At 48.3% G+C, this 13,179-nt stretch overlaps 1 protein-coding gene across 1 annotated transcript in view; it reads left to right on the top strand.

Moving 5' to 3' along the window:
* LOC136022348 (voltage-dependent N-type calcium channel subunit alpha-1B-like) overlaps positions 1-11,122 on the top strand; it is a 289,675-nt gene extending 278,553 nt beyond the window's left edge. The window contains exons 46-49 of the mRNA XM_065695506.1: positions 238-348; positions 4,396-4,603; positions 4,745-4,956; positions 9,314-11,122. Of these exons, the coding sequence (XP_065551578.1) occupies positions 238-348; positions 4,396-4,603; positions 4,745-4,956; positions 9,314-9,844 (1,062 nt within the window). The 3' untranslated portion in view covers positions 9,845-11,122. The remainder of the gene's footprint in view (positions 1-237; positions 349-4,395; positions 4,604-4,744; positions 4,957-9,313) is intronic.
* Positions 11,123-13,179: the final 2,057 nt, after the last annotated feature.

The following is a 13,179-nucleotide window of genomic DNA, read 5'->3' as shown; positions in this document are numbered from 1 at the left end:
TGGCCCACTGTTGTCCTCTTTGAAGACATCACTGTAGATAGGGTAAATAGCACACTGTAAATAAGGATAACCTGGGTACTGTAAACAGAGTAAGTTGGGCACTCCATAGCTTTTAATTTACTTTCTTTCCCACATCAACATCACTTCACAATTAAATCAAGCTTAGAAGCTCAAATGATGCCTTCAAAGCTGATGTTCATGTTCTTGCTAACTGAAACCATTCCTTGTTCTGATCAGGTGGTAGAAATGAAGGAAATCAGCCCCACACTTGCCAATGGAGAGCACCAACCAGGCCTGGAGAGCCAGGGGCGGGCAGCTTCCATGCCGCGCCTGGCTGCTGAAACTCAGGTGAGCAAGGGAGATCCACTGGCAGTGGGACACGAGTTGGGCAGCAGCTCAGTACCTTCTCTCTGCTTTCTGTGCCCTTGGAAATTGCTTGTCAATACTTGTTTTGAAAGACATGTGCTGAACCTGGATACAGGTAACCAGCCTTTGTGCTTGAATGGCAGGGATTCATGTGTAGACGCAGCACTGTCCCCAGCTTTACCCACCCCTGGTTGTAGCAAAAAGTGACCCAGAGAAATCCCTCTGTCTGGGTAGCTTACTAAGGACTACCTACCCAAGAGTGTCTATTCTGATTGACTGGGGACAATACTGTTTGCCAGCCTGTATTCCTGGAAGATGTGTTTTTCGTTGACTGTTGTGTGCCATCTATCCAGACAGTCAAGGCATAGTCATAAAGCAACCTGGAGATGTGCACGTTCATGTAGTAGGTACAAACAATACCAGGGAGCCTGTGCCTGGAAGGCTGAACTGAGACACCAAGAATCCTCCCTGGTTTTCATCTTCTTACAATATGTATCGTGACTTTGGTCAGGAAAATGTTGAGCATTTCCCTTGTTTAGCTTCTTGTAGAGAAACCTCATCACTGGAGTTGACTTTTACACTACCTTGTGAAGGCTACTTAGTGCATAGGATGTCATGGTTTCCACAGATCATTCGTTTCTGGGCATTTCACATGTTCGTTGCTAGCTTGTTGTCCCAGATGCTTGTCAGCCACCGCCCTGCCTCCTGTGCATCAGAACATCTCACTACTCACAGCTGTGTGTCTCTCATTCAAAGGGCCTGATTCATACAGTCAGGGGTGAGCAGCCCGTGCTTGTGGGCTGTTTCTGTTGCTCTCTATGGGAAGCAGAATGTGAAAGATAAAACTAAAAGCTTGTGTATTGCATTCCCACCAATGGATGTCATCTTTCTGCTGACGTGCTCAGGCTGGTATACACTACACTACATCAGCCGGCAGCTTTGACTTCAGAAACTGCACCCTTTGTATGAGAGCTGGGGCTCTGCCTTATCAGGAGCACCACTCGACATGTTTAATAAAAGAAACAGACCCCAAAGCAAACCTGTATTCCCTCCCTTCCCCCCTTCCCAGAACAAAGTTGTCCTTTATTCTAGACCATAAGTTAGATCTTCCCTTCCAAGGCAACACAGTTGGCAGCAGCGATGCCAGCAGCACCAGCCTTCCCTTGGGGAGCTCTTCTCCATTGCGCTCAGACATTTGCAGAGGTGAGCATCTCCCATGGGAGCATGATAGGTGCTCCCCAGCTGCCCCACGTGAAAGCTGTCTAATCTCCTTATGAATCAGGCCTTTAATGTCTGAGCAAATCTAACCTCATTTAATAATACAATGTTTTGGCGGTTGTAGCTTCAGCTGAATAACTGATGTACTTTCTGTGTGTGTCTTCCTCCTCCATGCCCTCCGCCTTCCCTTCTCACATGCTGCTTCTGCTCCCCTCCCCAAATCTTGACTTTCTTATAACTCTTATTTGTAATGCTTTCTGTTTCTGGATGTCTCCCTTTCTGTTTGCCTGTTACTTCTCTGTCTTTTTTGTTCCTCTTTTTAACCTCAAACCTTCTTATGCTCCCAACCTCACCTCTTTGTTGCCCTCCTCCTGACCACCTCCCCTCCCTTGTCGTCATCGTGTCTGCTGCCCATCTCCCGTGATGTCTGACACTGGCTGTACTGTGGGGCTGCTTCAAATAATGTCTCTCATCTTGTCCGAATTGTTTGCAGAGGAGCAAAGCACGGTCACCGGGGAGTTACCTAGCAGTATGTAGTTTCCACTAAGTTGTATCCTATTCGATTCCTGTTAAGAAATAATGAACCTTCCTTAACCCTTTACTTTTTTCCCCCTTCTCATTTGGAGCCCAATGTCGCAGCGACTCAACCGCTCTCTCTTCTCCCTTTGCTGCCGTTCCCTCGACCCACTGTTGCACGCTGCACGCTGTAAAAGGGAGTTCGTTTGTTTCGCTTATTTATTTGTTTCTCTCTGCCTTGTTGCACAGGACTTTAGGAAGTGAGAACAACGGGGTTGCTAATGAAGAAGCAATGAGTGACTCTCTGGAGGGTTATGGTGTAGTCTCCTGAGGCCTGTGGGGAGCCCTGTTAGCGTAGCAAGAGTCAAGGGCTATATAAGGGTATTCATTGCTTTGCCACTTCCCAATAGTGGCAGGGGGGACTTCTGTCCCTGGAATAAGCACAGAATCAGGTCCAAAGAAAATGTTAATTTCTTATCAATTTGGCTAGTTTTTTTGGTGGGAAATGTCTGTTGTCTTCTTGCTGGCAGATCCTATACAGGATAATGGAATTGTTTGGGTTGGAAGGGACCTTCCAAGGTAATGTAGTGCAACCCCCAATGGATTTCAGAAATCCGGATACGTGTTTTTGATGGGAAGTATTCTCACTTGTCACTTTTTTCCCATCAGACTATCCAGTTTACAGCCCCCTCTGCCTTCCTCCATCTTCAGGCTCAACAGTAAGCGAGGAGGACAATCATGAAGCTCTTCAGTGTAACTTCTTGCCCACACAGCAAGGGCCACAGGAGGCGACACGGGCAGCACAATAGTGCTCCCATACCCCAGAAGTGCCTGAAGAGCTTTCCATCTCTAGCACTGTGTCTTTTGTTGGGAAGCACCAACATTTGGGCAACTCGTAGTATGGGACAGAGCATCAAACAAAATTTCAGCCTGACTATACCTTTGCACGCAAGATAATCCCTCTGCAACAGTTCTTTCCACTCAAAATAAGGAACAGAGCTGTGGAACAGCCAGCTTTGCATTCTGTAAATATCACAGGACAGCAGAGATCCGAGTTTTGGGATAAGCAAACAAAATAGCATAGACAGTAAAAATAATACAGGGCTCTTTGGAAAGGTTACAGCTAACAGAGTAAATGTTCTGCGAGAATGGTCATTGGAGGCACACATTGGGTTGTGAATTCAAACAAGAGGAAGAGCTGAGGGACTGGAGGATGTTCTGAGCTCCTTCCCCATCACGCACGACCACTGTGCTCTGAGGTCCTTCCTCTGCCATGCAGCTTTGATGCAGGGATAGACCCAGGGAAGGCTCTAGAGGATGGGTGAAGCCCCGTCTCCACCACAGAGGCCAGCAGGGTGAAAGAGGAGGACACATAGGAATTGTCCTCCTTTTCTGAGCTTCACAGCTGGTGAGTAGGTAGTAGGGAAGGAAAAGACAGTGAGAACAGCTGTCCTGTAGCCCTCTTGTCTTTATTTTTGCAGAGCATCTTTATAAAGGCTTGAACCTAAAGGCAAGGGAGAAGAGCCTGGAGCTGCCACTGGCACAGGGACAGGGTCCAGCAATGCCAGTGGGAAGCTGTGTTACTATGCTTAGGGTCCAGACGTTTGGCCACAAATGATTTGAAAAAAGAAATAGCAAACCCAAATAGTCATGTTCAGAGATATCCTGTTAGAATTTGAGGACATACATGCTACCCTACTTGTTCCAGCCCCGTGGGCCTCAGGGAGTGATGGTGGGACAAGAGAGGTTTAAATGTTTGATGGGAGGTGTTCCCAGTTGCAGGGAGATAGAAGTAATTCCTCAGTGGCTTGGCCTGTATCTTGCCTACTTATTCCTGAGCTTGCTCCCTCTGTTTGATGCCCAGCACCGCTTTCCTGCTTTCCTCTTTGGAGTTGTTTTGGGGTGACCAGAGGCCCTGAAGTAGCTCTGGGTGAAACTAGCCTTGGAGAATTCTCTTTGTGAGATGCTTGGCTATTGTGCTGCCCTATGCCCCTGCTGGTCAACCGCTGCCTCCTGTGATGCTGTGTTTGGTGTGAAGTGCTGTGTATCGCTCTGCACCCTGTGGGTTGGCACTCTGCTAAAAGTAAAGCCCCTTTCAGCAAATGGAGATCCTATTTGCTCCTCAAACGTAGCACAAGTCCTTCTGCCCATCCCAGTTATATGTGATTAACCATTTTTCTCCTTCCCTTCCCCTTTCTCTTACCATATAACACTCCCCATGGTGGGAAACAAGCTTCCGAGCACGGTGCAGCTCCTGCTCTCACCCTGCTCCGTCTCCCTCCATCTGCCTTGCAGCCCATCCCGGACACAAGCCCCATGAAGCGCTCCGTCTCCACGCTGACCCCGCAGCGTCCTCACCCCATGCACCTCTACGAGTACTCCTTGGAGCGCATGCCGCCGGAGCAAGTACATCACCACCACCACCACCGCTGCCACCGGCGGAAAGAGAAGAAGCAGAAGTCCTTGGACAGGTCCCCCCATCAGCTGGCCGATGGACAAGCTGGTGAGTGCTTTGCAAGCCAGGATTTGTCCCTTGTCCTCCCTCCAGGATGCACAGCAGTCATCTAATGTGATTTGGGGTCCCGTCTGCCCCACACTTGGGAGTTCCTCCCATGTTGGTGACCCCCAACAAATGTTCTTTCAGTGGCCCATTCTGGGGAGTCTTCTTCCAAGGACAAGAAGCAGGAGCGCGGCCGGTCCCAAGAGAGGAAGCAGCACTCTTCCTCCTCCTCTGAAAAGCAGCGCTTCTACTCCTGCGACCGCTACGGCAGCCGGGACCGTTCTCAGCCCAAGTCTGCTGATCAAAGCAGGCCCACCTCACCCAACGGAGGGCCAGAGCAAGGTCCACACAGACAGGTGAGGAGATGCGGGGTGGGAAAAGAGCTCTAAGGTCTTCCAGGGATGTTTGTGCATTTCCATGTTTTGCTTAAAACGTAGGAGACATAATGGGGAAGGAAGGTCAAGAAGCAGCAGATGAAGCCACTGAGGTCTTGCTTGGTCCTTCACATCCGAAACAGGCATGGAAATGTCACTTGATGGCTCTTCAGAAGCCATCTACAGAGTGAGTGACTCAAAGCATTGTGCAGAGATCTCACTGCCAAGGACAGCCTTGCTCATGGTTTAAACAAAGCCGGGGAGACCTGAGAACTGGCAGCTCTTAATGCTGATGGGGAAAGTGTATCTGAGACAAGTAGTGTGCTACGGGGCATGGGCAACTGAGCTGAATGTTCCTCTGCCAGCATTAATCCAGCACCTACTGCTGCCCCTGCAGAAACATTTGATGGCTGCCAAAGAAATCCTTGGCCAAGCCAATGTACTGCAGTATAGGGACTGGAGGCAGCCAGAGCAGTGATTTCAGCAGGGTTTGCTCATATTAACAGCATTTTCCAATTGCTGTTGCTTGGGCTTCAGAGCTGTATTGTGGATCAGGTTCATTTACTGAAAATTGAGGGGAAAGTCCCTCTTAACCTATTCAACATCCATCTGGGAGGAGAAATCCCAGTAAGGGAAAGGAGGAATGTAGGTGAAGGCAGGACCTGAGTGGAAGGGTGCTCCCCACAAACATCTCAGGGTTACAGACAGCGCCTGTGCCAGGAGGGAGGCTTTGGCCACTCTCCAAAGTCTCCCCACGTTAGCAGCTGGTGTGTGACAGGCTGGGTGTCTGGGGAGGAGGTGGGTGATGCCGTCAGCCCTGGAGCAACATCAGCACCTGGGGAGCGGGAGGAAATCCTGTGTTTGAGCCCAGGGGAAGGGTTTGCCCAGGAAGCTGTGGCTGCCCCATCCCTGGCAGTGCTCAAGGCCAGGTTGGACACAGGGGCTTGAAGCAAGCTGCTCCAGTGGAAGGGGTTGGAACTGGATGGGCTTAAGCTCCTTTCTAACCCAAACCATCCTATGGTTTAAATGACAAGGCTTCATAGTGTCCCATTATCTGCAAAATGAAGCAGCTTTTTGTCTCCTTACACTGTACCATGCCTTTCTCTCTCCCTGCAAGGTCTTTAGCAACATCAGGTACTCTGTGCTGTAGTGAGTGCCTGGTGGCTGCTGCCATGCAGCTCTAGAGACACGGGGAATGGGGCATGCTTTGCACAATCATCCTCTCCCAGGAGGAGATGGGACGTCAGGATAAGGTCTGATAGAATCAATAGAATCCACTAAGTTGGAAAAGGCATCTAAGATCTTCAAGTTCAACTTTTACCCAGGACTGGTTCTGATGCACTCCTTATGGGTCTTTTCCATTTCTGGTTGCTGCACCCCCCAGCTGGCCCTCGTCTGATTTTTTTCAGATGAGTTTTTATTTCCATTTCTTCATTTTTCCCCCTGCTTTGAGGGGCAGGAAAATGCCACTGATTTTTAGCATGACACCTCTCCATTCTTGCACGCTCAGGACTTTGAATATCACGTATGTCTTCACTAAAAAACTGAAGCCTTTCCGTACTTCATAGACATTCAGCATTAGAGCATCAGCAGCCTTTTATAAACCTGTTCCAGTGAAGTCTGCATTGTCCCACATGTGGGTTTAGCAAGGCAGAGAGGAGAAAGCCTGTTGGTTTGGGGCCCATGCATTTTATCCACTCACATGATACCTGCTTTGAGTGGAGCTGCTGATAGACCCCTGTTTGCTCTGGAAAGAAAAACAGCCAAGCCAGCAGGTCATTTCTGTCCCAGTGAGCCGAAGACCTTTTGTCTTCATAAAGTGTCTGCAAGAAGCTCTGTCAGTTCATTTCCTGTGTTGTTCTGGCTCCATAACAAGGTGCATGTAAACCCCTGGAGTATTTTCTGTGTTAGTCTGTCCCTCTCCTTGGGAGAAGCAGCTTCTCCCAGAGCTCTGACCCAGCACATCCCCAGGAGGAAGCTGGCTTGAGCTTCACCCTGCCAACAAGGTGGCTCCATTCCAGCAAAAGCCAAGCCAGAATCAGGGCAGATTCGAAGTGAAGCTCTTCAGAGGTTTTCTCAGTGCAAAAGGAGACAAGAAAACCAAGCCATGAACTTCTCATCATTTTGGGGTCAACTCACAGTGCTTGACTTTGATAACACAGAATGATTTAATAACATATTGATAACATAGAAATGTTATCATCTTCTATGAATTATTTCATTTTTCAAGACAGGTTTCCTTTTCAATGCAGATAAATTGTTCAGTAGAAATCCCATTTCAGGATGAATCTGGGAAGAGCATTTTTAAAAATTAGATGAATCTACTTGGAATCTCAAAATGTTTCAGCAGGAAGGATCTTCTTAGACACTTTGAATAAAGATCTTACCGTATTTTTTACAATGGTGCTGGTTAAGAGAAGCTTGCAGAAAAAAAATACAGATTTTTAGACAACTTAGTTCTGCTTTTTTTGGTTTGGGTTTTTTTCACATAAGAATTGCAATTTTGAGGTGCTCAACCTCAGCCTTTTGGAAATAGCTGAGCATCTTCCCCTGGGTGTTGGAAGGTTGCAGGTCACTGGGTGGTGGTCACCATCATCTCAATCACCAAGGGATGCAGGTGGTGGGAGGCAGCTTGGTCAAGTGGCAGGTGCCTGTGATGGGAATACTTGTCTGTAAGCAGAGTAAGGCTGAAATGTGGGGGAGCCAGAGAAGGGAGAAGGTGAAAATGAAAGAATAAAAAGGCAAAGACTTGGTTTCCAGGCTGAGAAAGACAGGAGTCATTGGTCCAGCAGCATGAGCAGCAGCTGCATCCGTCCCTCATGTCTGCAGAGGGCAGGGCTTCAGTGAGTGACACCACACTGCTCTGATCGTGGGTATCACCTCTTCTTCAGATAGACATGGCAGGACAAACAGGGGAAGTTCAGGTTAGATACAAGGAGGAAGTTCTTTACTCTGAGGGTGCTGAGGCACTGGCACAGGGTGCCCAGAGAAGCTGTGGCTGCCCCATCCCTGGCAGTGCTCAAGGCCAGGTTGGACACAGGGGCTTGGAGCAAGCTGCTCCAGTGGAAGGGGTCCCTGCCCATGGCAGGGGTTGGAGCTGGAGGAGCTTTAAGGTCCCTTCCAACACAAACCGTTCTCTGAGTCTATGATTCTATGACTCATGGCACCAGCAGCTCAAATAGCTTCTCTGTGCAGCTCCTGGGCTAGGAGCCTCCAGCACTGCTGGGGTCACCCTGAAATGTATGCTGGCAAAGCCGAGCAGAACAAGCACAGATTGACAGCCCAACAATCAACAACCCAATATCGTTACAGGGAGGAAACGCTGCTCTTTACAAATTAAAGGTCTGCTCTCAATATGTGAGGTTATAAAAGGCTGAGAGGGTTTTCAGATGCGCTCACAGGACTTTTCATGCACTGCCCTGGGAGAATGGAAACAGAAATGCCAAAACAAGGGCCTGTTCTTCCCCAATCATGACATTTTTTGACTTAGTATAGCTTAGTTCACTCCCACATTTCCCTGTTGGTAACTCAGGAATCTTCTACCACTCAAAAATCAAATGTGTAATATTAAAGAGGAGAAGGTAAATGCATTTTACTATCCCTGCCCCTGGCGGTGGGTTAGAACTGGATGAGCTTTAAATTCTCTTCCAACCCAAACCAGTCTGTGTCTCCGTGAGAATTCTATGATTTTCGTCTAAGGCACTTGTTAGTTAAAGCCCGTCCAAAAGGCATTTTGTTGTTGTTTCAGGAAGTACCTATTTAATCGAAATGCATTTCATTCCCAAGCCAGCAAAAAATAGCCTGTCCCCAAATCCTCCTGCCACATAACCCAATTTAAACCAAAGAAATGACCCCCAGCATCAGCATTCATGGGGGAAAGCCTGCAAAAATCCACCCAAAAGCCAAAAGTGCTGTTTTGCCACACTCTGTTTGCAAACCACAATAAATCCCTAGGTTTTGAGCTGCTTCAGCCTAGTCCAGGTAAGGAGCATGTCGAGCCCGTGTGTGGTGTGGGTGCCTTCCCTCTGGACAGTGTCCCCTTCTGTCGGAGCCGTGTGCCAGTTTGCGTCCTACCGATGCTCTGATCGTTTCTGTTCCTACCTACCTCTCTCAGAGTTCTCCAGCTCTTTACATCTCGTGTTGAATTACTTCTCGAGAACCTCCTCCCCCTGACTGTGCTTGTCTAAACTCTCTCTTTTTTCTTTTGCTTTTCTTTCCTCTTGTGACTCGTCTCTCCCTTCTGTTGCTTCTCCTTCTGTTCTGTACCTGCCTGCCTTTGTGTTTGTCCGGTGTTTCCCTTTTTTATTTTCTGCTTTGCTTTGTTCCAATTTTTATGTAGGGCAGTGGTTCAGTTAATGGGAGCCCCTTGCTGTCGACATCTGGTGCTAGTACCCCATGCCGGGGTCGGAGGCAGCTCCCACAGACTCCACTCACCCCACGCCCCAGCATCACTTACAAGACCGCTAACTCCTCGCCCGTGCACTTCACCACTTTCCAACCTGTCCTGCCCACCTTCTCCCCGGGACGCCTGAGCCGCGGCTTGTCCGAGCACAACGCGCTGCTGCGGGGGGACCAGCAGCCGCCGGTGGTGGCCCGCATCGGCTCCGACCCCTACCTGGGCCACCGCGATGACGCCGACAGCCCCTACCATGCGGTGCCAGAGGACACGCTCACCTTCGAGGAGGCCGTGGCCACCAACTCGGGACGGTCCTCAAGGACTTCTTACGTCTCCTCCTTGACCTCCCAATCTCACCAAATCCGCAGGGTGCCCAACGGTTACCATTACACGCTGGGTCTCAACACGGGCCCCGGGACTGGCACCAGAGGACGTAGCTACTACCACGAAGCCGATGAGGATGACTGGTGCTAGCGGAGCGGCAAAGCCCTTCAAAGTGTGTGTGTTTAAAATCGATGAGTTTTATCATCTGGAAGGCTGTGCGCTTCGATGCGCACGGTGCCCAGGGCCGGAGGGGGCCCATGGGGTAACCCCCATTGCAAGAACTGCTCTGCCCCCAGGTCTGGAGACACTCCTGCAGCCTCTCTCCTCAATTTTTCTTTAGTTTTTCTTTTTTTTGGTTTTCTTTTTGTTTTTCACTAGACAAACGGAGGCAGAAGGCTCCCTCCTTAGGGGGAAGGCAGCGTGCGGAGTGCATCTCTCTCCCCCTGTCGCCTCCCTACTGCCTTGTCTAGTTCAGAGACACACACCAGATGCCAAGTCTGCGACGCAAGGGAGAAGCCAAGAGAAGAGCGGTCCTCACCTTCCACATCAGAAAAGCAGACAGTCGATCCTTCCCTAGATTGGCACTGGTTTTTGTTGGGCTGTTTCTTACTTGATTTCTCATTCTATTTTTGCCCCTGGTCAGGGTGGGAGTCTGGGAGTTGCAAATGGACACAACACATGAACAAAGCTCGTATCCGCGGTTTATCCCGCTCACCGCTAAGAAGGAAGAGATCTACCCACGAAACTGGGAGAGGAGAAACACAGACCAGAACAAAGGACAGTCCATTGGGACTTGATGTTCAGCCACAGCAATCCTTGTCGGCAGAGCCAGTGCCACGCTCCAGAGCTGCCCGAGCGTTCCGGCAGCCAGGACTCTGGTCCGACACCGCTGCCGTGTGGATCTCTTCTACTTCACTCACCACGTTGGGTCCTTCACACTGACACACGATAAAGCCACAAGAGAGCTACTTTGTAAGGACTGTTTCCTTGCTGCTGAGACTTCTCTTTCCGTCCCTCTCTCCTGTTGACCGCAACATGCCCTCACTGTTTTGTCTTGTTTACAATATAAGCTTGATTTAGCAAAAAAAAAAAAAAAAAAAAACCCAACAAAAAACCAACTAAAAAAAGACGAACCCAGACAAAAAAAAAAAAAAAGGAGGAAAAAGGTTAGGGATGAGAAGAAGAAAATGTTATTGGTTTTATATCAAGCTATTAGATAGAACTTTAACTTTTCATTGTGTGCATTTTTGTAAATTGTACAGTAAAAAAAAAAAAAAAAAAAAGGAAAAAAAATTACTCTTTATGTAGAGAATTAGTCCAATTGTCATTCCAGGTCCCACCGTTTCTACCGAATGCTCCAGTTGTTCACTACTAAGTGCCTAACCTTTGAAATCTTTCACAGCGACGATGCAACCTCTCGCTTCGATGCATCAGCCCTTGAGGCGAGCGTGGGGAGGAGCAGAAGGGGAGGGAGGGCAGGGCCCCGGGGTCCCGTAGCATGGTGCTGGGTATCCCAGTACCAGGTTGGAAGCTTACAGTGGGGAAGGCAAACATGCTTTGGGGTTGGTTTGGGTTCTGTTGGCCTTTTTATTTCTTCTTCTTTTTTATATATCTATACTTTGATGGGGAGGAGGGGAGTGGTTGCAGCAAACGAACCCGGCCTTTTCTCATTGACCAGTGTTTAGGTCCTGCGGGAGAGATGCAGGTGGAAAAGTACAGCATCTGCAGAGAAGCTCTTCTCTTGCAGGAGAAGCAGCGTCCTTCACACTGCGTGTCAAGTCGCAGTCGGGCTGCGAGAGCTCTGGCCATGTTCCATGGTGCATAACTTGTGTTGAGGGCAGTTGGAGAGAGTCTTGGGTTTATTGCCTGTTAAGAGAAGGTTAAAATAATAATAATATAAAGCAAAACCTCTAACTCTGATTCTCAGGGATGAGATTTTTGTGTTCTCGCAATGACTCTTGTGTTGGACGACTTCTTTCTTTCGTGCACATGTGGATTTCTGCACTTTGAGCCTTGGGAAAAGGGCAAATACGATGTGCTGCTGGGGAGGGAGCACTGAAGGAAAAGCCTGGGCAGGGCCTTGAGTCCATGGGTCTGATGAACCATTGTAGGGCTAATCTGGGGCACAGGAACCTGTAGTATGCTGGCAAAAGGTTGAAAGAGAATGGGTGGGAGGTGCCAGATGAGCCCACCACTAAAAGCAATGATAGGGAAGAGGAGAGGGTTGGACAGATGACTTTTATCACAGGATCTATCAAGCCCCAGAACTGTGAAACTTCTTAGGATGGGTGTTGACCCTGCTGGACCCTGGGGATTCCTTTTGTATCTGGAGTGGTTGGAGGGTATAGGATGCTACCACAATGCTCTCATGCTCTTGGCAAGTGTTTCGGCCTCAGGCAGGGAGCAGTCTGCTGTAGGGTGGTCCTTCACATCTGTAGCTCTTCTGTTGAGTAAATTCAACCTGTTTTCGTTTCCTTCTGTGGTTTTCTGTTTTGTTTTGTTCCGTTACTAAATAATAATCTCTGGCTAATCTCATCCCTGGATTCTGCTAAAGGATAACTCCTGTCTATATCTCTGTCTCTGTATTTGTGTGCACTTTGAATAAAGGAAGTGCAGTAGCCAGAGGGCTGCCGTGGGTAACAGCTGTGATTTGCAAACGGAGGGCTATGCAACAAGATGACACGTTCAGAAACACATCCAAACCACCAACAGCCCGAAAGACCTTCATCCATTCTGTAGCTTTATCTGCTGGATTTTCCTGTTTCAGGCTTCAGCATGATTGTGACCAAATGTTTTATACATTTTCCTTATATGAAGGCACAAACACTTTATTTGGGATTTTAATGAAAATGTTCCTATTTTACTCCAGGAAGTAAAGGAGAGGGAAACCACAATCTCTCTGCCAGTGCATGCAAACATTGTACCCAAACTGGAAAGCAAAAGCGATGTCTTTCCATATGGAATAACTTTGTCTTTCCCCTTCCTCTACCATTGTAGACACTCAAACCCCCAGTCCCACACTAACACACCATCTGGAAGCGCACAGCCAAAACCCATGGCCTTGGGTCACTCCGATTCTTAGGTAGAACATGAAGAAGAACCTCAAGTTGTCCAATCCTCCACCTGCCTCGTAGGGGTCGATGCCAGTGACAGACAAGCCTGACCACAGTTGTTCATAACCCTTTTCCCCCCTTTTTTTACAGCCTCTCTGCTGTCTCTTCAATGCATACATGATATTTCCAAGAATCCTCATAGTGAGTTGCCAAACTTGAATTGCACCAATCAGTTTTCTGCATCCAGAAACCAGTCTCGTAGTGGCTGTACTTTGACTAAGTAATGTTTGCATGTAAAATATATACATATATACATATCTATAAAAAAGTATGTGCATGGAAAATGTTTATCTTCGTACTTTTTTGATACAATGTATTCATCAGTTGTTAATTTTTAATTATATTTGATATAAATTGGGGGTTTGTTGCAAA

This window comes from Lathamus discolor, chromosome 15 (assembly GCF_037157495.1).
Source record: "Lathamus discolor isolate bLatDis1 chromosome 15, bLatDis1.hap1, whole genome shotgun sequence".
Taxonomy (NCBI): domain Eukaryota; kingdom Metazoa; phylum Chordata; class Aves; order Psittaciformes; family Psittacidae; genus Lathamus; species Lathamus discolor.
This window is presented reverse-complemented; position numbering and strand designations above follow the sequence as displayed.